Source organism: Chanos chanos, chromosome 4 (assembly GCF_902362185.1).
Source record: "Chanos chanos chromosome 4, fChaCha1.1, whole genome shotgun sequence".
NCBI classification, from domain to species: Eukaryota; Metazoa; Chordata; class Actinopteri; order Gonorynchiformes; family Chanidae; genus Chanos; species Chanos chanos.
In genome coordinates, this window is record NC_044498.1 from 41,474,317 (window position 1) to 41,501,676 (window position 27,360).

General features: G+C 41.6%; 2 protein-coding genes across 2 annotated transcripts; both read left to right on the forward strand.

Annotated features, from left to right (window-relative positions):
* Positions 1-2,940: 2,940 nt before the first annotated feature.
* On the forward strand, positions 2,941-17,427 carry stox1 (storkhead box 1). Its single transcript, XM_030771388.1, has 4 exons — positions 2,941-3,439; positions 14,223-14,375; positions 14,512-16,933; positions 17,274-17,427. The coding sequence occupies exons 1-4, from the start codon at positions 3,109-3,111 to the stop codon at positions 17,425-17,427; spliced, it is 3,060 nt and encodes a 1,019-aa protein (XP_030627248.1). The 5' UTR covers positions 2,941-3,108.
* A 2,348-nt stretch (positions 17,428-19,775) lies between these two features.
* On the forward strand, positions 19,776-25,578 carry LOC115809559 (zinc finger protein 883). The gene is made up of 2 exons (XM_030771270.1): positions 19,776-19,879; positions 21,786-25,578. Exon 2 carries the CDS (start codon positions 21,918-21,920, stop codon positions 23,544-23,546), a length of 1,629 nt encoding a protein of 542 aa, XP_030627130.1. The 5' UTR covers positions 19,776-19,879; positions 21,786-21,917; the 3' UTR covers positions 23,547-25,578.
* Positions 25,579-27,360: the final 1,782 nt, after the last annotated feature.

Sequence of the window (27,360 nt, forward strand, 5' to 3'; positions counted from 1 at the left end):
TGCAGGATAGAATAGGACCAGATGCTTCATCTCACGTGTTGCGTCAAGGCCCTTTTTTTGTGGACACACTGCTTTCTGTTACCGTTTTCTTATAGTTAATTAAAAAAAAAAATGGATAGAAAACGGATATCGATCAGTACTCTAGGATATGATAAAAGACAAAAGAAAAATTGTTTATATTAAATAATTAGCCTATGCATGTTTCTTGTAGGGGACTAAGATGTTCAGTTGTTTTAGCCCTGTGTGTATCAGAGAGAAAGAATGTAAGGATTTCTTACTCTGCGTCATGAGTTACAGCCTCCACACAGTGAGTAAATCAGAGTGAGAGGGACCCTACATGTTTCATGTTCATTTCAGTATTAATTACTAATGTTTTTGCTTTAAAAGTTTGCAATCAACACTTTAATATGAGCACATCTAAAGCAATATGAGGGATCTAAAAGATTTTGAAAAGAGGTAAAGAAGTTTGTTGTTGAATTGCAGGTGCATCAGTAAAGGAAACAATAAAGTTTATTCTAAGTTTCAAGAGGAAGAGTGTCAGGGGAAAAAAAAAAAGAACAGTATATGCCAAATAAGGAAAACTGGAAAGATGTAAGACTGGTCACAAGTCAAACCACAAAATAACAGCCCACACCCATGTCCCAGTCTCAGCAAAAACTATATGTTTTGAGAAGCTTTCCTTAGCAGTGGAGCTGCCATTTGGAAACCACCTGTAAGTAAATTCAGTTTATAACAAAGTCAGCTTGGCGTAATGAGCAAAGAAACCAAAACTTTTGGTCTGATGGGTTTTATTTTCCTTTTTTTTTTTTTTTGCTCTTTTTCCTGTAATAGAAGATACATTATCCCATATAAGGCTCTTGTTTGGAGGATGCCAAAGGAAGCCTCCGATCCATAATACATGTTCCCATTTGGATCTGTTATGGTTTAGACAGCCACGTTGTGGGAGTCACTGGGTCCAAGTATTACTCTACACTGTAGAATTTCAGATGGGAAATACAACACCATTTTTGGCCACCAGGTACATATTGTAGTTCAACCATTGTTTTCCACAGGATGTTCCCTACCTTTGTTCAGGTTGTTAAATGGATTCAAAAGTCTATTCTGCCTTCTCCGCTGTCATCAGATCTAAACATCACTCAATCTTTATGGGAAATTTTAAGTTGTCTCACCTACTTTGTAGATTTTTTTCTTGAAGAAAACTTGTGTAAACTTGTACAGATATATTTCAAGAAGGACTGAAGCTGTTCCGAGGGCAAAGGACAGCCCAACTCCCCTTTCACTGGTAGATATTCAAATATTGTTTATGTGTGATATTAAATAATAGCAAATGTGAATATCTTTCTACTCCCCTCTCTGTTTTTAATCACTCCAGACTTTGCAGTGAACCTTAGCTTTTGTTTTGTGTGTGTGTGTGTGCGCACTGTCACATCCTGCTCTAATGCAGCCCCTGGGCCTGATTTATTATGGGGAAAACTGATGTACACTCTGCATACAGAGAGGAAACACAATATCCTCTTTCTGTATCCACATTTAACCTGGGTCACAGCAATAAGTATTGGGGGTGGAGTGGTCTGTCTAATCTTCATTTAAAAACCTTTGGTCCTTTGATTTTAGGCATTTAGATGACTCTCTGTGACTCAAAGAAGCATTAAATAACCAAAAATTGGATCATGTTTACTATTGTATCTGGATTGCCATAAATTCAACTGAAATTTATTTGTACATAGCTATTGTTTGTGAGCTGCTCTCTCTTGTGTTAATACTACTAAAGTTCAGATTTCCTATTAACTTCATTAATCTGCATCTTTCATACATACATTTCACTGTCCAATTTTGCAGTTTCACAAGCGGCCCATGTGGCTGCCTGCGTCTTGCCAAGGTTGTAACTCAGGAAACCGTTGAGTGTGGTGTATTTTTTTGCCAAGATGCTTTTACACAAAAGTTTTGCACTGGAATAGGTTCTTTTGCAAAGCATTCTGGTGTATTTTCTCAGTCAGAGTTTTTTTATATGTAAATAGCTTGGAACAGAGTATTAGTGTTTATGGGAGAAGAGGTGATCTAAAAGTTTTATTGTGTTGCAGATGCAAATTCAACACATTTTTGAGACAAACAGGAGGGATACACAAAACTTTGCTGTTATAGCTCTTTCATTGTCTGCCTATTAAGAGATGGATATGATCAGCCTGACTCTATTAGGATATGAGTTCATTGACAGAGAGTAAGAATTACCATTTGGACCAAAGATCAGGTCCTGTAAAATTAGTTGATTTAGTATGTTATTTTAATATGTAATTTTGTTTAAAAAACCCTTTTGGTTGGCTTGGTTTAATAGAGACAAGAGAGAATTAGCACTATAGCACAGCAGCAGAGACTTTTTCCTAGACAATATTTGCACCAAAAAAGAGGTGCTGGGGGTCTCCTCTGGATCGCTGATATTGTTTAGACGTGAATATCTGCACTGAGGAAATATTTCTGGGGGCTGTTTGGTGTTGGACCCTTTCAGCCATTAGCCCAGTAGCTGATTGTAAAACGTGACTGGCTTAATCCGGTTTTCCAGAATTGACACTCTTGTCGTCTACGGAGTGTAGGAGCGAAAAGAAAAAAATAATTAAAACGTACACTCGGAAATGTATGAGATTTTTTTATTCTTTTTGCATTAAGAGAAACTGGTCCAGGCGCGTATCTAAAGATGAAAACACGTGTACTTTTTTGATGAACGATGCTAAGTTAGCTAAAGCTTTCCACTTTAACAACAGAAATCCAACATTTCACCCACACCTGCCACAGAGGCAGGGCGCACTCATGACCACGCCTTTACACCGAGTAAAGAATTTTTATTGGTTTGTCAGAAGCGGCGGAGTCGCTCCCTCTCACCACCTTCAGCTTGTATCGTTAGTTGCGGTAGTTTCCGTGGAGTAAGTATAACAGTTTACAGACACTTAGAAAGGACTGGAGAGCTCTGTGTTGGAATGTGATTCAGTTCATACCGCAGTACTTTTGAAAGGCACCATATTAATTTACTGGAAAACACAGCTGAAGACGTCCCATCCTTGACTTTAATTTACTTTATATGAAGTTACCGTCTTGAGGACGGCAACAAGGGAAGATATGTCTCAGCAGCACCGGGTGGTTCTGCTGTCAGCGGCGTCACTTGCAATTGTTTTCGGAAAAGACGAGGAGAGCTCCGTGGCTGGGGAAGGGAAACACACTACTACAAGTGCCAGCGGTCTGGACATCTTCCAGGAATTTAAATCCCAGAATTTGCGCAGTTTCTGGAATAAGAGACTCGTAAAGGCTATCGCTGAAGTTTACTTTCAGGGATGGTTGGATAGTGCTGTTCTACTTGTCCAGGGGAGTGCTAATAATTTGGAGGTGCTGAGAGAAGCATGGATGCGCAGAGCCCTAAGGTCACCAAAAGGACTGGCCATCAAAGCTGTTGGTATGTATTAAAAGCTAAATGTGAACAATATTTGCGGGACAAACTAATCTTTACAATCTTTATTAATCAGCATATGCCTGCCGTGCACACATGCGAATTATAAATGCTCTGACAATCTAACCGTAAAATAAATCAACCTTAAATCATCGTTAAAACAAATTAAGCAAACAGCACAACACTGACCATTCAGAAGTTGTGGCCTACATCATTTCCCACGGGTGGGTTTGATGTTGATTTGTTTACTCTACACTTAGCAGCGCTCGGTCAAAACAAGAGGTCATAAAAAAACACATCCAAAAATTCTCAAGCCTTTGCAATAGACTCATTAAACAACACAGACATACGTGGGCCTCCATGCACACACCTCTACACCTTCTAAAAGATTTAGGAAGGTTATGAATCTTCCGAACAAGTTACTTCGTTTCAATAACTTCCAGGTTTCACCTGATGCTGCTTGAACACGCAGCATTAGGGAACTCTCTCGCTTTTCTTGGTAGCTTAAAAAGCAACGAATATCTTTAAAGAAAACTACACCTTGATCTTAAAACGACGTATTTGATTATAGCCTTCTCGAATGTGCTCAAGGGAATGAACGCGAAACTTGAGTATTTGATGTTCTTCCCTTGTGCGGGTATGGTTTTTCTTTGGTATAAAAATCAAAGAATCTAGCCACAGAATTTGTTTTAAAAATGTAAAGTAGTTTTTTTTTTCTTGTTTCATGGCATACCTCAACTTGATTAAGACATACATATGAATTTGTAACATCAGCTTATATGACAGGAAATGTGCAGAGACCTGTGACCAACTAAAACTGATTGGAGTCGGGGCCTAGACACAAGTTATGTCACAAATGTCACATCTTCTCACTCAAAAACGTTGTAATGCACATAGACAGTCAAAACTGTTCAGTATTCCTCCAATCATAATATGGTAAACAGCTGTATGCTGTACATTATACTAATACTGAGACGTGTATGTGCAGAGAGAGACTACTTTAGAGTAGGGTGAAGAGACACAAAGATAGATTGTTGTAATGTGCTGTATGCAGACAGAGAGAGACAGACTTACGTAGTGTATTTAGAGACACACAGAGAGAGAGAGACTTCAGTAATATGGTGTAGCCTGTGCGGGGACGCAGAGATAGAGTGCTGTGGTATGGTTCATGTGTAGTGACATGGAGTGACAGAGAGAGACGTGTGTGTGCTTTGTGGCTGTATATTGAGGGGATTCATCTGACAAGATAGCTGTTTTTTTTGCTTCTGCTGTAGAATGGTGGGTGGGAACATACATTTGACGGATTTGGGTGGTGGACCACACAGTGAGACTGGATGGAGAGTGGAGGGTAGATATAGATTTCTAGTATCCCATTTTGGTTTAGAGGCAGACACACAGACACACACACACACAGTCATACGTGGAGTCTAGAATGTCTCGTCTTTTCATTGTGACCCTTCACTGGGAGTGAGTGGGCTCCTGTCATCTAGCTGTCTGCTGAATGGTGTTTACAGCAGTCGCTCTTGAGTTGATTTTATGTATTTCATAGCCAGTGAATGTATTTAGTCTCAATAGACCTGCAAAATATATTCCATACCCTACATCTAAGCATCAAATACAACATCAAACACAAATCCATTCTGCCTCAACGCAATCCGAGTTTGCATCTCACTTTCGCTCCTGCTTTTTAAAATGAGTTCATCAAATAAAAAAAAGTTCACTGGATTGTTATATCTGAAGCAACTCTTAATCATTTGGCAATGAACTTGGTTGTGTAATGGTTTATTTTCAGAGTGAAGACGATGAAATATTGTCGTTCATTAACTGTTAATTTAAATCTGTGTCATGTCTGGTTGTCTGATGTAAAGTCTGTGTTTTGTGAGTGATAAGGGGACTGAGTGTGAGTCTAAGCAAATGAGATGAATTATTCTGACCTCTTTACTAACAGCAGAAAATCTGTGAAGAGAGAGAGACTGTTTTCCTTTTTCAGAGTTCTGTCTTTCTTCACTGATTACAATATCAATCACACTCACTCTCTCTCTCTCTTTCTGTTTCTCCTTCAGGAGGAACATTTCAGTATTTTTGAGATGATGTGAATTAGATTCTTACTATAGGAGGCTGTGTCTGTCATTGTTTTTAAAGTGAGGAGAGGCGCTCTGGCACAGGAGTTATACTGCATCACACTTACTTACAAAGTGACTGTGGAGGAATTTGACATAAGACCTATGGCTTGAGTGTTCCTAAAAATTACTTTGTGAACGTCATCTCTGATTTCACAAATGTAACAATCTGTACATAAAAAAACCATATTTAATTTCAAAATCGATATACATGTGCTATATTGGAGTCTATCACCTGAATGTGTCCTCATTTGTTGTCTAAAGCAGAAGAACAATCCTGACCTTGTCGTCTTTTTCCCAGTGTGCCTCTCTGGGGAAATGTGAGCCCATACTCTTTGTGGCTGTTAGTGATCTCTGCATTATTGAATAGCTGGATAGTGCACAGATACAGGGATGTTCAGGTTCACACAGTTACACAGAGCAGCCCTGGCTTGTAATGAGGTGTCCTGTGCCATTAAAGATGACGAACAGCTTTAGTCTTTGAGAAAGTCTTGTGCTACTTTCAGCTGCTGCTCATTTGGCTGTGGACTGTGAGAGAACTCACTCATACAAGAGGCAGTGTATGTGTTTAATTTCCTTTTTGTAGTGCTAATCCCTGCATTCTTTTGATGTATGTGTAGGTGTAAAGCTATAAGTTCTCTCATTAGTACAAAGCTCATCTTATGGATCTTTGTATATTAGCAGCGACAAGAAGCCACGCAGGTCTTTGTAAGTTAGAGAGGAAACTCCCTGTGGTGCTGTGGCAACACAGGTCAGTTTCACCGCTAACTGGCCACCAAAGGTGCACTTCCTCATACACACACACACACACACACACACACGAACACACACTTTCTGTACTAATACTCAAACAAATACACACACAAACACAGGGGTTACTGGTGGTTGCAGCATGTAAACCTTGTAGGTCCAGCTGCTCCTTATGCTCAGAGAAGCCACAGGTCAACCAGCATATGCTTGTTAAAGTTCACAAGCTCTCTTTCTTCATCAAGACACGGCTTCTTTATGCCCTCAGATTTGCTTAACGAAGCCCAGATGAGAAATAGTCATTCTATATCAGGCTGGCGCTAGAAGTGCTAGCTCATTACATCTGAGTTGCAACTTAGCCAAAACGGTCTCTTAAAAATGAAGTGAAAACATTAATACCAGTTACCTTGTCTTTTATGAAATAAATAATTAAAGGCTGGACCTGTAAAAAAACAAAAACAAAAAAACAAACCACAAACACAAAGACTTGCGGGACAGTCTGGCCGCTACAAATTTTCAGTGGGCACCTAGCCAATGTTTGGACTGTAGTGAAGCTGGGCTGGTTTCTAGGAAAGCTGGCACTGGAATGCTTTTCTGTGTGGTAACCAAACACTCATAGTCTTCAACAGACAGCTATGTGCATTGTGTGTCGTATTCTTTATGCTGCCTGTTTTCTTTAGTGAAACGCTGCTATTCTGCCATTGGATTGAAACAGCCCTGGCTGTGTTGCCAGATGGAAGGGCAGGTTTCAGCATCTGTGACGTTGTCCACTGAGCCTTTGCGTTTCCCTCACACAGAATTCTCACCAGTCTTTCTGCTCAGGGCTAATTTTACTCTCCACAATTTAATATATCCCTGTGACTCCAATTATCTCAAAGTCCCTACTTCAGAATTTACTTCCAAACAACACGGGGGCACAAGATTTCCTAATTTTGTCTCATTTAAGAATTTTCAGAACCAGTGGTTCTGTGTTGCTAGAATGCAGGTGTGTTTCTGAAGGGCTTTTTACACAAGCGTACATTACGTCCTGCCGACTGGGATGAGAGAGGGAGGGTTAACATTTAGTTTGCAGAATGCTTTTCCTTCTTGGCGGAGGACATGTGCTTTTATTGGAGAAGTCATTCCTCCTCCATTCTGTATCTGACCCTATTCTTAATAAATTCCTGACCTCCGTCGGCTCCATCCTCTTCCCATTTAGGAGGCCTGTCCTTGGTTGCGTCCAAACGGCATACTTTTACAAACTACATGCTACCAACGTTTGAAGCTTGCCACCAGAAAGAGACTGTGCCAGTTAAAACAAATGATGATAATAGTCCTATTCTGCCTCTTCTTCAGTTCACAAACCCCACTGGGATGCTTTTACTGGATTTAGCTGCGCTCGTACTCTCGTATCTCTCACACACTGGTCAGAGGAAACAGCACAGAGGGATGGTTTAATTGTACAACTGGGTAAAAAGGAAAGGGCAGTTTAGTCTCCACAGTAGTTTTCTTTTTCCTGTTAGACATTTATAACATTGTCCTGTAACTGTAGCGCAGCTGGGCTGAAATGGAGCCACAGTTTGGACTTAAACAGTATTTTATCGCTAAAGCTGTTCATCGTTTCGTGTGTGTGATTGAGCTGCTCATGTGGCAAGGCCTCCCAATGAAAGGATAACAAACGCTGAGGCCGGAGGAGGTCGTTCTAGGCAGGAGGAAATGGCAGACATATGGTGTGAGTTAGCAGCGTGGATCTTGATTAGTGGAGCTCTGTAAAGCTTTGCTTCTTGTGGGCAAGCCGTTCTGTCCAAAACACCTGGAATATCTAAACATCTTAGGGAACAGATCTTATGAAACTGAACCCCAACATTCCATTAAAGCCTCTCTGTCAAACAACAGATGATGACAGACATAATCCATCACATTGGTTGGATGTGGATGCAAAACATTTGTCATGTGAAGTCTGAAACCAGGAACTCACCACCAAACCATGAATGAGGGTTTTTTTTTTTTTTTTGGTGGGTATTTTAAAAACAGTGTTTTGATCAAAGGGGCTGGGGGTTTGTTTACAGTGTTATTTACATCTTCTGTATGATCTTCTCTTATTGTGATGAAGTCATGTCTAGTGTGGCTCACTCTAGTCTAAGTCTCACTTAAAGTCTCATTTGTCTTTCGGAGTTTTCGTGGTTGAACAATTTCGAGATCGTGGCACAGAAGGCTTGATAACGTCTGTTCTGTGCAGTCGCACTGCAGGACATAACAGTTACTACTGAGCATGCTCAAGGGAATTGGACACTGTCTGAGTGTACATCATCTGCTTAGGAGCTATTATTAATCTGTTATTGGTGCAAAATTGAAATGCCGATAGTCAACATTCAGTTTAATTCCATTCCACTGGGTTTGTTTTAGCATTTTAATGCTTTATGGTTTATTGTGTTCCTAATCATATTTTATTCATCATTTTATTAATTCAGAGAAGTATATTTGGCTATTTATTATCCCTTAGTTGTCTCTTTTCCAGCTGTGGAATACGAGCGTTCCTGTTACTTCCTTGGAAGTGACAAATGTTCGGGACAAGCTCCACAGTGTTCACTGCTCCCTTTTGTGTAACATTACACCAGATGAAGTTACAGTCTGACCTGCAGCGCACTAGTTTGAGGCAGAAAGCTAGATGTGTGTTTTTATATGTGATAAATATTCGGTTTGCTGCTCCATGGCCAACATCTACATAAAAAGATTAGTTTCCTCTAATATTTCTTATTTGCTAAAATTCGTTGCTTTGGATTTAGTTCTCTCTCGTCACTGGAATGAGTCTCTCTGTCTGCTTTGCTTTGCTGTTTCCTCACACTGTGATAAGGATAAGAGTGCAGTCAAAATATTGGTCTTTCTACTCATCCAGGCCTTTAGTGGGGATCCCAGACGCCTGGGCATTACGTGCATTAAAATATTTATTCTTGGTCTATTGGGAGGCACCGAGTGAACGGAAGTGTTTTGTTCAACAGAATGGTTAAGTAATCCTAAAAGCACTCAGAGCCATTCTGTCATATATTTTACTGCTCTGAATAGGCACTTGACTGTAATGGAATAACCTGCTGAACCCCTCTGTTATCTGTGTGTTTCCTCTGTTCATCACTGCCTCGCAGTCCATGTAGAGTCTAGTAAATTCTCTGATCAAAGTCATATCTGTTCTGTTATTATGTGTGTGGTTGAACTGATCTAGTTTAACTTGAGTGTCATGTTGTATTTCTCTTTTTCTGATGAAGAGGCAGACACTAGGGTCGAACCGGGGTGTGGTTTGGACGTCTGTCTGTCCGTGGATTTAAGACTCTATAAAGGTCCTCTTCCACATCTGTCACCTTAATGGCAGCTTCAGCAACAGTGTAGCCTCATAAAACTCTACCCAGAGCATACAAGATGGAGTATTATAAACATTAGAAAAACACAATAATAACTGTAGTGTTTACACACAAAGCGGCGAAAGAGGGATGCAAGATCTAAGCCTAAGTAATATTACATCATAGATAGTATATGTCTATATTATATATCTTAGATATTACATAATATCTTTTTCAGCACAGTGCCTCTGAATATATGCCTGCAACAGAAAGGTTTTATAAATGATCACTGTGCTGTTACACACTGTGCTATTTGCTGATTCTAAAATCATTTTTTTCCAGATTAGACCACTGAACACTTGTGACTGTTGGTTTTCACTCACAGAGTTCACTCTGAGTGTGTATGGAGCTGTGTCTGAGATGAGAAGAGTTACGGATAAGGCAGAGGAGATTAAAACACAGTGATAAAGTGAAGTGCTGGGGCCAGAGTTGTTTGTGTGTGTAGAATGGGCAGTGGGTGGGCTGAGGCTTCAGTTAGATAAAGTGAGCCATGATTCCACAGCCTCCGCTAACAAAGGCCATAATGAATATGGCCTTTTTTTTTGGCTCCACGCAAACTTGCTTCTAAATATCCCTCCCAGGGATGGATTTTCTAATGAAAATGAGATTCGTTTGCCAAATGCTAATTGGAGCATTATTTTTTTTACCTCTTTACTTGAATGACTCTGTATAGAATGGCTGTGCAGGAACACGCAGTAGCTGGCAAATGAATTCAGCCAAGAAGAGTCTTAAAGTATAAGACAATACATTGTGTTCATGCCCCGGAGTTCTGAAGAAAGCCTCATGTTTGGTGTTGCCTTGGAGAGCTTAATGGTCTTTAAGTAGCTGATGCTTTGGACTTTGCCAAGAGACTCATAAATTTCAGGTGAAGTATGCTACGTCTGGAGGTCTTGGAGTGTGGGTGTGGCTTTGCGGTCTAGTGGTTTAGGGATGGTCCACAAATTTAACTGTCAAGTTAAAAAGACCACTACACATTTTTGAATTTCTCTAGCTCCAGATTTCTAAGGTCTATGACCAGTGCAGCAGCCAGGTCACATTAAATTCAATACTCACCCTGCACCCTCATTTGAAAAAGTCTGAAACATCATGGTGTTTTGTTTCCCTCACCTGCCACTGATTCTTTCTACCAGACCACAGAGAAAGAGGGGGAGAGGGACAGAGAGGTGGGGCTGTTCAGGTTGGTGGGAGCCATGTTTGTGGTTGTGGGGTTGAATAACAACCACCACATTAACCTCCCACCTTTATTAGCAGAGACATGAAATGTGTTACAGTTGCTTGTGTGTGTGTGTGTGTGTGTGTGTGTGTGTCTGTGTAAGAGTTTGTGCGTGTTGAATAAACAGAACTTTTGTAACTACCTCTGTGGTTTTGCTCGTGTGAAGTCTTGATGCCACTGCTGATGAATGGACTTGTTCCAACATGGACTTGAGTGAGCATCACTTGACACTTGTTTTCTTAAGCTATCTGACAGTAGCTCAAGGGTAATCCATCAGTTTTGGGCTAATGTATGTACTCAGCTTTCCTTGTATTTAAAACCATAAGCATTTATTTTTTTTGAATGAAAATGCACGGAACGAACACCAATGCCACAGAGAGTCTACATTAAATTCAGAAACACGTTTGTTACTGGAAATAATATATCTAAGAACAGTGTGCTACAGACATTTATTTCCAATAGAAAAACCTGTAATGATACTGTGGTCTGTGCGTCCCCTTTCTCGTTTGGACTCATGCCTACTGAAATCATTTGTGCTGAATGGCAGTCTGTTTTCAACATGAAGTCTTGAGTCCGTTGGGTTTGTTTTGTGGTTGAGTATGAACTACAGAAAAAGCATCTTCATGCTGACAATGTTTTTATGTTTCAATTTTTGTGTTTTTACTAAAGGAGGACATTTACTTATAAATAACTCGACTCTTCCGTCCCATTATTTAAATAAAACAATGCAAACTGATTACCGAACGAAAATTCAAAAAGCTGAAATGATTTAAAAAAAATCAGCAGAGGGTAGTTCAGTACAAAGTCCTAGGTTTTCTTCCCTGTGGCCTGACTGGCAGAGGATGGTGGGTAATATGATAAGATCTGCTAATGGGATGCAAGTGACCTATGGTAGCACTCTACCATGTGAATGCATGAGAAACACACTCACACACACATACATACACACACATTTCTGAGTCTTTTAAACACATGGTTGGATTCCTCAGTGAACAGAACTGACATTCTCTTGGACTCTGAAACACAAATACCCATATCTGTAGTGAAAATGTCATGTATTTGCAATGTTAAAACTGCTTGTCCCCAAGCTAACTAGAGTCGAGGGGTGTTGTTGCTGTGACAACAGGTAGAGGTATTTATAGGATATGTGAAAGTTTTCAATTTCATACCCTTCTTTTACAATGAACAAGGACACATACACACTTTCACCCTCTTCAGGAGACAGACAGATGACACATGGCTGGCAGACAGATAACACATCACTGGTAGTTAGTCTTTCTCACTGAAAGTTATTGCAGAAATTTCCTATTCCCAGTTCACATCGTGTTGTATAGCAGTGCCTATGGGGCTGTGTAGAGAAGGGTAGCATAGTCAAGTGTCGTAATTGTGGTGCACTGTAGAATCGTCATTTCCACATTGCTCACTTCTTGACTCACACACACACACATACATACACACACACATGCACACACACGCAAGCACACAAGCAGGACATCCTCTACTAAGTGGCTTGCAGAATAACCACAGCATTACTGGCCTGAGAGCAATGCGTTGGATATGAATTCATTTCAGCAAAAGGAAGGAAGGAGGGGGGGGTGGGTGGGTGGTGTTGCAGTCCCCACAATACTCAAGAATCACATCAGCACAGAGGAACAAATATGAAGTTGTGCAATACTCCCTGGATTTAAAATAAGGATATGGCGTGCCCCAATTTACCAATCCAAACCTGTCCTCTGACTAAGCATCTCTGCTGACACTTCAGTGTATCTGTTAGGCATAGCATTACAACATAGGATATGTGTAAAGACATCACCTTTAAATTTTTGTATTTCCTCAGATTGCATTTTTGCAGTTTCATCCTTAGAAACTTTTTGGAGTTTGGAAACTTTGTAAGTTTCTCTGGATAAAAGAGTGTCTGCTAAATAAACAGCATGGTAAAATTGTAAAATATTTGCAAGTAATCATTAACTGCTTCATCTTGTGTCCTCCCTTACATGTCCCCATCTTCAACTTTACTGAGTATAAATCTAATACAAAGGCCTAGATGTTTTACTTGGACCAATCAGCACACAATTCAGTCTCCTACGTTTGCTGCCTTTCTTCCTGCCTGGTCCATTTTAGGTCAGTTGAATGATAATGAATAGAAAAAATAATTTCAGCTGCATGCTGGTGTTGAAAATTCTTTTTACATTTACGTTTACACTTATTCATTTACCAGATGCTTTTAACCAATCCAACCTCCAAGAGGAACATAGACACATTACTTAAGAACAAAAAAGTGGCATGTTAAGATTTGTAACATTGGTGGAATTATACTCTGTATTCGTTGTGAACTGGTGTTGTTTTGAACCTGAATCCCCCTGTCTAGTGCCAAGAGCCCCCTCTCTCTCTCTCTCTCTCTCTCTCTCATTCTCTCTGCTGCCACCCTCTCTGCCACCTCAAGTGTGTACAGACTGCATGTGTCTACATCAAAAAAACGTTGCTTGCCGTCTGGGCTCTCCCAAACAGCAGTCTTCAGGAAAGACAATTATCAAAACATCCGTTAAACGTTCAGAAGGAAAACAGTACTTCCCTCCTAATGTAAGGGTTTGGGCACATTCATTCATTTGTGTGGATAAAATTATATATTGTGTGTTTCAGTGAAGAATTAGAAAGTCCAGAGCTGCACATTGTTGCGTACATTCTCTGTGTGTTTTCCAACCTTGTTGTGTACATTCTCTGTGTGTTTTCCAACCTTGAGTCAAGGTTCTACTCAACCTCTGAGTCCAACCTTGAGTGGCCATGCTGGTTCTATTCACCTTTCCGGTTATAGATGAACTTTTTTTGGCAGAAGAAGGTACATATCTTGGCCATTTTGTTTTAATCTTGTTGAGAGTGGAAAGTAGTTTTTTTGTGTCTGTGTTCTATTTCCCTGATTAAATATAACCACATGTTGTTAATCATTAAGATCCGGACACTGGTTGTTACATCTCTGAGCATGCTCGAGTGAGCACAGCAAGGAGACTAAGGGAGGTGCAGAATCAAATAACGTGGCTCCAGTTTTGTCCTGAAATGAAACAGTTTCTATGACAGTCTTATTTTCCTTTGTACCATGAACAAGCAAAATAGCTTCAGTGGGTTAAAGTGAATGGATGGTGAAAGAAATCATCACACCTGTGTTTGTGAAACCGTTTGTTAGGATGCACAAAATCTCTCTAACAATGTGCTGAAAAGTATTTTGTTTTATCTGTTTTTTCTTACACTGATAGATACACAGGAGTGAAAACCAGCTCTTAGAAATTAACTTGTTTTACTACACACTCATTTGCACATGTTTTGTATGTTTGTTTGAATCTTAGGTGATCTGTCTCCAGTACAGATGACACCCATCTCTCAGTCCCAATTTATCCCGCTTTCAGAGGTGCTCTGTTCAATCATCTCTGACATGAATGCTGCTGATGTGGTGGTCAACCAGGAGGCTCTGATAAATCATATGATGAAAGCCCACCCAGGTACTTACTACCGGATGTTCAGCAGCATACCTTATTGTCAGAGTGTGCATCTACAGCAAGTTTCATAAACGTTCAGTATCATAGATATTTACTTTGTTCAACTACAGATTAAGCTCTTCCTTCCTGTAAATTTCAGGAATGACCATCCCCACTCAAGACATCCTTTACAGTGCCTTGGGAACTTTGATAAAAGAAAGAAAAATCTACCACACTGGGGAGGGCTACTTCATTGTTACCCCAAGGACCTACTTCATCACCAACAGCCTGGAGAAGGAGGAAAGGTGGTGGACAACAGGAGAGAACTCTCTCCCCTCTCCTCCTCCTATCACCTACCTGCTGAGCATTGAGAACTCTGTGGATGCCACTACTCCACCTGTGGCCCACTGTAAGTCCTGCAGCTGCTTTCACTCACAGACCACTGTACCCCCATCTGTACAGGACCAAAATTCTGTCAGTGAGTGCACAGGCAAAAGTCTCAAGTGGTCCAAAGAACAGAAGCCATCTGTCCAGAACCAGTCCACGTCCACAGCAGCTGACTGCCAGGCAAGCGAGATCAGCAAATCCACATGCACTACCACTGGTAATCGCAAGGATAAACCTAGCCGCAAGTTTGGCCTCAGCCTGTTCCGCAGAAACACAGGGAAAAATAAGGAGAACAAACCGAAAAAGGAATACGCCACCTTCTCTGGACAGTTCCCTCCAGAAGAGTGGCCAGTGCGGGATGAGGATGACCTAAATAATCTTCCAAGGGACCTGGAGCACGCTATTATCAAACGCATAAACCCTCAGCTGACTGTTGACAACTTGGTCCGGCACACAGTCTTGATGAAGAAGCTGCAGGACAGGGGAGAGAGAGGGGCTGAAAGAGCTGTGGATAAAGGCATGTCTACTGAGATACTTGTCTCGAAGCAGAAGCGCCACCCCCCCAAATCTGGAGGCAAGAGGTCTGCCTCTAGAGCTGCTAGGACTAAGAGAAGAGGCCCTATAGCCAGAGAGAAACAGAGACTGAAGACCAAGGCTCTGCAGTGTGCTGACAACTTAGAAGGTGACGATGTAATACCCTCTCACCCTCAGCCTGAATTGTTTCTGGATGAGCTTGATAGCCATGACGACTCTACCACTGTGGAGGCAAAGTATGTGTATAAGAAACGTATAGAGAACCCTTTTCAGGGGATACCCATTAGGGACACTACTCAGACAGTGGGTCACAGAGAGCACAGGAGACGAGAGAATAAGAGGCAAAATTCTGGATACAGGGAACATGTAGGTCACAGGTCAAAGTCATGGGACCCTCACCGTGCAAAAGGTGCATCAGATGAGACAGAGAAATCCCACACCCTCAAGGACAGATCCTGTGAACGTCTTCAAGACAGAGGCTTAATCATGGACTCCACCCTGGACCCTAAACCTATTGGAGAACTCTCTAGTAATTACAGCCCTCTCTATCCAGAGAGCTGCACCCTGAAGATGGAAGAAAAGGTCAGACAGCTCAGGGGAAGACAAGTTCGAGGCAAGGAGTGTAGAGACAAACACAATAAGGAAGTCACACCCAGGATCATAGAGGATGGAGATATAAGAGGTGTACCTGACCAGAAACATAAGGCAAGTCCAGATCACCCATCTCATCCTTATGAAACCACAGATGCAGTCATGTCTTGGCCCAAATCCACTGTTCCGCGTAGGCTGACCGTATGTCATCTTAACATCAAAGAGGATTCCAGTGATCGACCAGACCTGCTTGCCTCACACCAGCAAACCAGTAGTATGGCAAGCAGTAAACCGGCACTAGACATGAGGTGCATGCACAGGAGCACAAGCCAGGTGGAAAGCGATGGCTACACTGATGATGACAAACAAATCTACCAGAGAGCAGAGGGGGACTATGATGAAGATGGCTGCAGCTCTTTGTGTCTGAATGAGGACTATGTTATTGGCAGCAGTGAGGTATCCCTCCCAGGATTGACCCAGTGCCGGCAGTCCCTCAGTGTGGATGGGCAATGGGAAAGCAAAGCGGAAGGAAACACAACCAGTGCCCAGTTGGACCACGTCAAAATCAATCCCAAACCAAATGTAGCTTACAAGTGGCAGTTGGCCAGCAATGAGTACCAAGCAATGCTGTCCATCAGTCGGCATGCATCCAGCCCCAGATATGAGGACCAAGGTGTGGGTGAGAGATTACAGCCAGGCGGTCTGGGTTTGGGAACCAGATCTCCAACAGAAAGCCTAGGTTTGGGTGAAGCAGTACATTGTTCTGCTTTGGGAGACCACGAGCCTACTGAGGCCCATGACAGCAGTATTTTTGACTACTGTCCGATGAGTGAGTTGGACACAGACACTGAAACTGTGCAGAAGTATACAAACGAAGGAGACAGCCAGTCCAACCACAGGGTGTCTGCCTTACACATGGTGGATAGATCTCATGGCCAGTCAGAAGCCTGGGAGGATGAAATAGTCCATCCCACAGTGAGTGAGAGTCAGAGCATGCCCAATGCAGCATGTTCAGGAGAAACAGTGGAAAGTCACAATAACACAGTAGACAGCGGCATTGACTCCCCAAGGTCAGTCACTTACACTATTGTGATGATTGTGTAGTGTACCATTAAATCCAATATGATATTTGGAAAAAAATGAAGCTAGAATGATGCACTTTATATGACCGAAGACTTAATGAAGTTGTTGCCCACAAGAGCCTCACTTAAAATGAATTACAGACCAGGACATTTGTAATAATAGTAATATCTATTATCAGCATTTATTCATTTTCTCCGTCAGCCTGGAATATTAATGTTTTTATCGTCTTGTTTGTTATGAACTGTTTCTCTGTGTTATACATTAAATGACATTAATCTGTGAGTTTGCCATTTGAATGACTATTCATGCGTGTGTGTTCCTCCACAGGACATGTTTGAGTCTAACATCAAATAACTCAGCGATACTGAGGGGACTGAAACGTGGTGGTTTCTTGCAAAATCTGGAGAAACTTCACTCCAAAAGCACCAACATGCACACTCAGAGCTCTCTGCTTCAACTCACTCCTGTCATGAATGTCTGAACATCTCTCAAAACAACCTATGTTTTGGACTCTTTCTAATAGTTTTGTACATATATATATATATATATATATATACTGCATGTTTTGCCTCTGCTTGTAAAATTCTGCTCTCTCTCTCTCTCTCTCTCTCTCTCTCAAAAAAAGGAGACCTGTACTCAAGTAAGAATTTTTGTAATCAGTGCAGATCATTTCATATCCATTTTTGGGTTCATGCTATTTCTTCTTTGGAGGTTACTTGAAGGACCCCTGTCCTCTTTTTTTTATGTGGAAACTTTATCTCGTCATTCCTTCTGTATGAATAAATGCGTTGAATCGTCTGTTCCATTATATATTTTGGTGTGTAAACCCTTGCCCTTGTGGGAATTTAGCATGAGTAATTTTACATCTGTCTATATACAGTTAAGCCCAAAATTATTCATACCCATGGCAAATTTGGATATTAATGATACATTTTGACTATTCCTATGGGGTTTTTTTTGGTACATTTTTACCAAAAATGCCATGTCCAAAATTATTCACACCCCTTGAAATTGTCACAAATGCATGACAAAATGCAAGCTCCTATACCATTCCAAATGGTCCTGGTAATTTCTACCATGTTCTAGAGCATTCTAATCAACTATAAATTGAGAACAGCTCATGCAGTAGCTCTCTAGTCAGTTACTAGTCAATTGCAAGTCATGGCTAAAATCAAAGAGCTTCATGAGGACATCCGGTTGCACGCGTGGCTGCTCACAAGATGGGGAAAGGCTATAAAGCCATATCCAAGTGATTTCAAGTGCTAGTGGCAACAGGGCAAAGCATAATCTAAAAGTACACTGAAAAATCTCAAATGGTGGGGGGAGGAAGCCAAAAGTGACCCTTGTGCAGGCAAGAATGGCAGTGTGAGAGGCCAAGAAGAATCCAAGGATCACCACCAAGGCCATCCTGATGAATCTGAACAATTCTGGTACCAACATCTCAAGGCAGACACTCCAGCACACACTGCACAAGGCTGGTCTCCATGGATGCCAACCAAGGAGGACTCCACTTCTCCAAGACAGGCACACAAAGACCCACCTAGCCTTTGCAAAAGCTCAGCTGGACAAAGAAGAAACATTTTGGTCATCTGACCACAGCACTGATGACCAAAAGCTCTCTTCTTTTCTGTCTTTGAGAAACGGAGTCCTCCTTGGTCGGCCCTCACCGTCTTTTGTCATTTTTGTCATTTCCAGCCAGATGAAACCTATTAGTCGAATAAAAATCCACTACAAATCCAAATTTGGCATAGGTATGAATAATTTTGGACTTAACTGTACATATATATCTCGTCCAGAATAACAGAATAATTTATTGCTTTCAGATAAGAAGGTTTTAGAGAGATCGGGCGAAACACGCCGTTTTGGCATAAAACTCCCTGAGAAATTCACACTGTCTTCTAACGATTCCACGTACACGCCGAATCTTCCACTCTGAGTAGAACACAGCGTTAATAAGTGAACGGCCGAAAGAGATAATGGCAATTGGGCTGGTACCACTGTTTACGCTTTATTAAACCAATCCTAGAAACAAGGTGCGCCCTAGTGGCTGGTTTCACGTACCACGCTCAGTGCAACACAACCCAAACGAACGGAGACGAAGGATTTTGGCTGACGCCATATTTATGAGAGACAAACAGTTTGACTCATTATATTACACTATATTCTGTTGTCCTCCATTATACCACTTCATTACTTTTGCTTAACTAGAAGTGTTGTAAAGTGCAATGTGAAGAGGCAGTTTTCACGCAAACACCATAATAATCTGTTTTGTCAGCGTCTGACCCATTCCTTCAGTACTATTACAAATCGGTCCATATCACAGCCGTAACTGGACAAACAATTGTATTTTGCCTAATATTTTATCTCGTTTGATCGCATGGTTCAAGTCCCTAGTTTTCTCAACGTAATCAGACTTCTCATTCCACCCACAAAAAGTTGACTGAATCGCCGTTACGAATGATGTGTTCCTCAAGCATGTACAGGCCTGTCACTGTTTTTTGTGATGTCTGGAAATGTGAAAACTTTGTAAATTGAACGCTCAGCGAAGCAGTTCTGCTGACTTCTATATGTGAAATATCTGCACATTTGAAATGCGCTTACATGAACGTGCATATTGCAATACACCACAAATACTACCCCAGGTGACACGAGCTAAATGTTAAGTGAAATATTTATATACAAAAAACACATTTTCGTGGCCAATACGAAATGCCCAGTGTCACCCCAAAACTCTAGATGGCAGTCCTGTCCCCCTTTGTTAGGTGAACTGCTTAAACAGTGTTGGCGCCAGAAGCGGAGTGGCGCCAGCTCTCTGGACAGAGAGAGGAGAAGACCGCAGTGAGTGCAGACGCAAGCAAACCAAGATCGTGAAGACATCGACCGTGCAGAGGCTTTGACGACAACAAGTAAAAAATCCCACCAAGGAGCAAGAGGTCGGTATTTTCGTCGAAGACTCCGAATACTATTTGTGTAATTCTTTCTAATATATTCAAAGAAGTCTCCGTCCGTGCAATATTTGGATTATCCCTTATTAAGCTAACGTTGGTAAACTTAGCTGGCTAACTAGCGTGCTACGTTGTGCCAAAAGTTTTTTTCGTTATTGTGTTGATAACCTCCAAATACACGAAGGGATCCTGAAAGTGTGTATTCGCCAGTAGTTGGTTCTCCGAAGCGAAACGAATTTCAATACATTTACCTTATGCCCTATTCCAACCCGTGAAAGACACCGTGAAACGCCACGAAGCTCGGATCAGTGTGATATGGCGGTAGCTCGCTAGCAGAGTGTTGTAGGCCATGTTGTGTTAGTGGGCTACAAATATGCTAAAGAATTATGTAGCATTCTCAACTGTGGTGTTGTGCGTTTCTCCGCAGCCTACGCACGCGAATTCGTCTCCAAATGTCTATCGATCACATAAATGTTAAACACCTATTGAGATACATTTTTTTATTTCCCTTCCTTTTGTCGGTGGGGGCATTCATATTGTTGGTTATATAAGATGGGGGACGCCTTTCCCGGGCTTTTACAGAGCTCATCGGTTAGCCATTTTGGTGTCCGACCGTGTTATCGCTTCGCATTATAGCCGTCGTTCCCTAAATAGCATTCCGCAGTGTTTGTGTATTTACATGTGTTTAACGTTTAGGTTTTGTTTCTTTTCGCCCTGAAATTGTAAGATTAACAGTGAAATCAAATTATTTGCTATTCGTCAGCGATGAATGTTGAAAGTGAAATGCGTGGCTACATGCCTTTTGTAGGGCGGAAGCTAGCGGCGGCCATTTTAGGGCTAACTAGCTGCGTCTCCAACTCATCATGGCACAAGATGCCTACCCGCAACAGCCCTTTAATTCGGAGAAACGACTGAGTCGCTGCTTCCACACCCATTACTACGTCTGCACATGCAGAGAGATTTACGTTGCGTTCGCACAAAATATAATGAACAATGAATTTTGTTTACTAGTCTTGAACGCTGTTTCACAACTTGTTAACTTGCTATTTTGCTAGTTAGCCAGCTAGTTAGCAGATTTTGCCAGCAGAAGGAAGCTAACTAGCAAGCTATTTAGCGAGCTAAGTTAGCCAACTATGAAATTCCAAAGTTGCCCTTTTCTCAAAGTTTTAAGTTGGATGAAATTCGAAGACGTCATAGCATTGTCCATAGGGAGGATATAGGACAACACTTCCCAAAATATGCTATTTGGCGCAGGTTTGCATTCTGTGTACTTTCACTAATTACCTGTTGTGTTTGCATCACCAGACATATCTATCTAGCCAGCTAGCTTAATATCAATTGCCCACCGGCTAACATTAGCCAGCTTCTAGCAACAGTGCAATTTGCTAACTGGGTATGATTCTTGCTCTATCGATTGGTATTAAGTGTTTTTTCAGCCATGTATGCCTGTATATATGCCATGTTTTAGGTAGGAATGTTTTGTCACCTGTTACAGGCACGTGATGTTAATGGTTCATTATCTGTTTTGTTAGTTTACTAATAATGTATGTGTATGTTGTGCAACAGTTGTGTATTCTTATAGCACTTGATATTGTTTCCCTTGTTGCCTTTGCAGTCAACTGCCCTGTTGGAAATTTAGGTTACTCTCTGGTTCCAAACGTGAGCCTCTGGGGTTATGTTACTATTGACTGATTTTATGTTATTCACCTCTAATTTCCTTTATTATTGGTTATGCATTGTTTTAGTATAGCTTAATGCCCCTTTTAACTGTTGTAGCTTTATTTCAAACTGTTATGCACCTGTATTTCAAACTTTGGAAAGCTGAAGCTGGCATACCAAAGTGTGTGGCAGCGTTGTCTAAATGCACCTCTTTTGGTTTCTCTTCTCTCATCAGGCAGGATTTCCTGGCTCCACCTGTATCAGATCTTTCCCCCTTTTTTTGCTACACTGGTAGAGAGCGGTGCTCGTTGAGCAGCGCTTTCACACAGACGGGAACACGGAAGTCGTTGCGCTGGAGTGTGTCCTAATGGCCGAGTCAGAGACTGAGTGTGACACGCCGGGCCTGGACACGTTAGGCTCGGAGTGTGTCATAGCCCACACGCAGGTGGGCGACCTGCATTATGCAGCTGAAACAGAGATCATGACTCAGGAAGACAAACGAGGTCTTGACCTTGAGGCCATTCATGGCTCAGACCTTGCCAAAATCCAGGGTCTAGGCCCTGAATTGGGTGCGGTGACCTGTGTGGATGCAGATCAGATAGTAACAGAGACGGATCATGATTACACTAAGGCTGGAGACTCGGACCAGCAATATTTTGCAAGTGCAGACATGGTCAAGTGTGAGGGCAATGAAGCCCTGCTGGGGGAGGTGCTTCTGAAGGCAGAGATGGGAGGAGCAGGGGCAGAGCATGTAGTCAAAGTGGAGTCAGACCATGGAGGAGAGCTAACAGTGGAGTCAGAGAATGGTGTTGTCATCCACGAAGCACACGGTCTGCAGTGCAATGAATGTGGAGAGATCTTTGGCAGCATGACAGACCTGCACCAACACTTTGAAATCCATAAAGCGACCAATCCCTATATCTGTGTCCACTGTGGCGAGAGCTTTGCGGTAGAGTCCAGCCTGAAGAGCCACATGAAGATTCACATGAAGGAGAAGAGCTATGCTACCACTGGAGAGGAGATGGTGGGCAAAGGAGTCATGGACGCATTCAACCTGAAGCCCCACCAGATTTTGCATTCCCCTGAAAAGCCCCACCGGTGCTCAGAGTGCGGCAAGAGCTTTGCCGCAGCCATCACCCTCAGAGAGCACATGAAGATGCATTCTGACGACAAGCCGTACAAGTGCACCCAGTGCAGGAAGAGCTTTGTCCGGCGACGTCACCTGAAAAAACACCAGGAGATGCACGCCCGCGAAAAGCCGTTCAACTGCGGCCAATGTGGCAAAGGCTTTGCTACCGCTTCCAACCTGAAACAGCACCAGAAGACTCACTCTGGCGATAACAAGCCGCACCGATGCGCCCAGTGTGGCAAAGCCTTTGCTGCGGCAGCCACTCTGAAAGAGCACCAGAGAATTCACTCGGGAGAGAAACCATACAAGTGCAACATGTGCAGGAAGAGCTTTGTAAGAAAGCGCCATCTGAAGAAGCATCAGCTGGTTCACTCTGGAGGAAAGCCCTACCGATGCTCCCAGTGCGAAAAGGGCTTCAACCACTCCTCATCTCTTTCAAGACACCACAAAGTTCACCTGGAGGCCAAGATGTACTCCCAGACTGACAAGGATTTCTTTGGAAACCAGATGAAAAGGAACGTGCACGTGGGTGAAAAGCCATACAGTTGCAACCACTGTGAGAAGAGCTTCAATCACTCGTCCTCCTTGTCCAGACACCAGAGAACTCACTCCGATGGCAAGTCGTATACCTGTGCCCACTGTGGAAAGAGGTTCAACCACTCCTCGTCCTTGGCAAGACACCAGCGTGTTCACTGGGATGAGAAAGCCTCTTATGGTGCTGTAGCGCCGGGCAAGAGCTTCTCTCATACCATCCTAAAGCAGAGGATCCTGTCCTCGGAGAAGCCCTACAGGTGCTCGCAGTGTGGGAAGGGCTTTAATCACTCATCGTCCCTGTCTAGACATCATAGAATTCATATAGATCAGTGAGGGTATAGCTAGGTTTTGTGCTGGTGAATATTTCCCAGTTTGTCCCCAGCTTTAACCCAGTCATTTCAGGCCAACTTTAAGCAACATTTACGTTGATGACTAAAACATAATGTAGAGGCTAGTTTTGGCCTGAGCTGAAGGGACTTAACCCCTTTACTGATAGTAAGATTTTTGGTTAGGTCCTTTAACTTTTTATGAGCGATGAATTTCAGTAAGTTGTCTGACATTGTGTGGATTCCCTTCTGTGATTGTGCATATATTCAGCTTGATTTGATACAGCGCCTCTGTTTTTAAAATGACACCTGTATGATAAAGATGTTAACTTGTGGTGATTTGGTGAATGCTGACCCTGGCTAGTTCAGTTACGCTGAGTCTGAACCGAAAAAAATTGAGACTTTTTTTTGCATCTCATTGCATCCTTTTTGACGTCAACTCAGTCAAGAGCCTCAGATATAATTGACGACCAATAAAAGAGATCCTGACTGAACCAGTCACTTTGTCCTTGTATCTAAACCCCTCTTGCCACCTCAGTGGGTTCCCAAGCTGGTATCAATTGTAAATACTTGTTGATTTTTTTTATATACATATGTATAGGTGACTAGTGTGAAGTTTTGTTCTGAAATGGAGCTTTTTCCCTTTTTTTTTTCCCCCCTTCCCTCTCCATTTTTTTGGTGCATCACCCAGTTAGTTGTCATCTGTAGTACAGAGATGTGTAATGGGATGGTGACTGTCAGCTAAGGAATATGGCTCCATTCATCTTATTAAAACTCATGATGTGTAAGTTTCTGTAAGCAGAGCGGACTGTGCAGCAGCATCAGGAGCCATGCTAGTCTGCTGATGTGGTTGGAGAACTTAAACAACAAAAAGAAACAAAACAAAAAACTGAAGTGAGAAAAAAAAGATTTAAAAGCTAATTACTTACAGTAGCAGGTTGTTCTAAGGCCTAAGTGATCATGCCTCTAACACCCAGGAAATGGCGCCCTTCTCTGGCTGATCTCCAGCCTTGTGTTTTGCCTGCTTTGTTATGACCAAAAACTGAGGAGCCAAAAAGCATTTCCCTGGCTAGAGGAAGGGGTGGAAATCTTCTCATGGAGCTCTTTAAAGTCAACAGGCTCTTAGACTTTGTTTGGCTCTTTAGTGGTTAGATTGCAGATTAAAATTCTAAGTTGCTGTCAGACACAAGTTCCATAATGTACCCTTTAATACCCACCACCAAATATGTGTTAGCAGGTGAGCTGTGCATATTTACAAAGTTATTCCTCGCTTATTGGTATGGAAACTACTTCAGTCAGCAGTGTATAGCATATAGTTAACTTATATTCTGAGTACATTTCTGCAGTTTATCAAAATTTACAGTGTAATTGTGTATACTTATCAAACAGAATGATATCGCTTGCTTTCCCCAACACAGATTCAGGGCTTGGTTTTGTGTTTCCCAAAATTCCATGGGTTTGCGCTTTCTACTCACAGCTCTGTGTATGGAGAATCTTTTACAAACGGATGTATTTTTTTAAATATTGGTTTGGGTCATGTGAAAGGGAAATGAAAGGAATACTGTTTTTATGGGAGTGAACGTGGTGTTGAACATTTTTTCTTTCCTTTTTCTTTTCCTTTGGATAACAATTGTGCTTCAAAGCGTAGCATAGGCTTATTCATTGTGTTAGATAGGTGCCTTATTGCATGCAGTGTAGAAATATATGCTGAGCTGTAATTAAAAAAAGAGGTTTTGGCTATTCGTCCCTTTGTTCCTATACATACTAACCAACATTTTAATTTGACTTCATACTTTTTTTTTTTTTTTTTTGCTCCTCTGTATATGAGTATGTTTACACTGTTATTTCTGTCGTTTAATTTCCCAGTCTTTGTCAATTTGGCCTCAGTGTAGAGTATTTAGAGGTTATAATAAGAGGTTCCAGTACAGTTGATCCATATCTTGATTGCCCTCTATTTAGTGGTCAAAACTTGTTCCATTTGTCTGTCCCTCATCTTTGAGTGGCTCATATATGGACAAATAAAGGTTGTTGACTATCAATATGTGTCCCGTTTTATTATACTGAAACTGTGTCCAGTGCTCAGTAATGACATGCTATGCAAGATGTACTGGTTTTGTAACCCATATCCTACACTCAGATGGAGTGTCTGAAAGCCTTAAAATATATCGTACAAGTCAGCAAGTGTTCATACACCACGTCGTCTTTGATGCAAGTTTCATTTTCAGTGATTTTCCATTATGCTTACTTATTACCAGTGTAAGGTTAATCATTGCTCTCCTCTTATACAAGCCGTTTCCAAACTACTTTCAGCTCTAATAGGCTCAGCAATACAAAGCACCGTTTAGCTTGGGGTATTAATCGTTTTGTTCAGTGGGATTTTATAAATGCAGCGTTGACAGTTACGGCCCCCTAGTGGACGTGTGGTGGTTGTACATTTAACCCTGTGAGATGCAAAACCTTGAACCCTGGCGTCTATAACAGGCCTTGGGTTCTGTCAGGGCGTAAAACTTGAATGCGTCAGTTCGAACTGTTTTGATTGTACTGTCAACACAGTGCTTTTTTTCTTTTTTTAACTGAAGTAAAAAAAGCTGATTATGAAAAAACGAGGCTCCATGTTTGACTTTCTGTAGACCTGCCACTCGCGTCGGTGAAACGAATTTAATAAAGTATTCTGAAGTAAATTCAATTTAAATGACCCAAACCTAGTCCGCTGCCTTTCGTATGAATGATGTCGTGTTTTTATTGATTGAGCATATGTGAAAATTTACCTGTATAGTGGTACAGGAAGTGATCTCAGTAAGTGGTATACTGAGGCATTTGAGATAAAAAAAAAATGTATGTAATTGTGCCGAGCGGATTCTCCCTTCACTTTTTTTTGTCCGCTAGTAACTATTGTCGACGCTCAAAACTGGTCATAAATAATTGCAATTTCCGGTGTCAGGCCAGCAGATGTCGCCAAGCAGACGTATGTCGCGGCTTTTGAAACGGAATAAATTTTGATAATCTTGTCAGAATTGTGTACATGGTCTCAAAAGCTTCCATTTCGGGTGTTACTGATCCGATTAATGTCTGTATTGAGCCTCAGTAAATTTAAAGAAAGTGTCAATTACGGTCCAATATTTACAAAGCCAAAATGGAGAGGAAACGACGTGCTTATGATTAAACAATCCCAGTTATTTCTGACTAGATTGTCGACATCTTGTGTAATGCGAAGCTAAAACAGAAATCCTTGTTCAAAACTCTTGATCAAATAACAAGAACAATGGCTTGCGCATGGATCTTAATTTTAATCTTTATCTTAATTTAAATTCGTTTATTTGTATGCTCTGTAAGTATTAAATGTTGTTCTGTAAAATACACTGGATTGGAACTATTGTTTCCGCACTGGTGATCTTAAATGTGCCAGTACCTCATATTTTAAAGGCCATCAAGGATTGCCAGACATATCCCCTCACTGGTGAGGACACAGTTGATATGCAAGTGTCCCCTCTGTATTGACTTTGAATGTCAGTTTAAATTTAAGAGGTTTACAGAACGCAGTGTTCTAGAGATTCCTGTATTTTCAAGTGCTGGATGTCACTTGGTTATACTCCTTAAAATAAAAAATAATCATACAGCAGTACGATTAAGATACCTCTGGCTGTAAATACAATCCTTTCTGCGATGCCTGGAGGTCTTAAGACTCACTTTCTGCTCCTTTCTGATGTATATTTTCTCCCACCACTGACAGTCATGGAAGGGATTTCAGTCTTATGTTGACCAGAATAGTGGACAGTACCTCTTCATGGGGGCAAATTACTGGAGAGTAAATTATGGTGTAC

Coding starts and splice junctions, on each gene's coding strand:
- stox1 (XM_030771388.1), top strand. CDS start 3,109: ATGTCTCAGCAGCACCGGGTGGTTCTGCTGTCAGCGGCGTCACTTGCA. Junction 3,440..14,222: donor ACTGGCCATCAAAGCTGTTG/GTATGTATTAAA, acceptor TTTGAATCTTAG/GTGATCTGTCTCCAGTACAG. Junction 14,376..14,511: donor TATGATGAAAGCCCACCCAG/GTACTTACTACC, acceptor TGTAAATTTCAG/GAATGACCATCCCCACTCAA.
- LOC115809559 (XM_030771270.1), top strand. CDS start 21,918: ATGGCCGAGTCAGAGACTGAGTGTGACACGCCGGGCCTGGACACGTTA.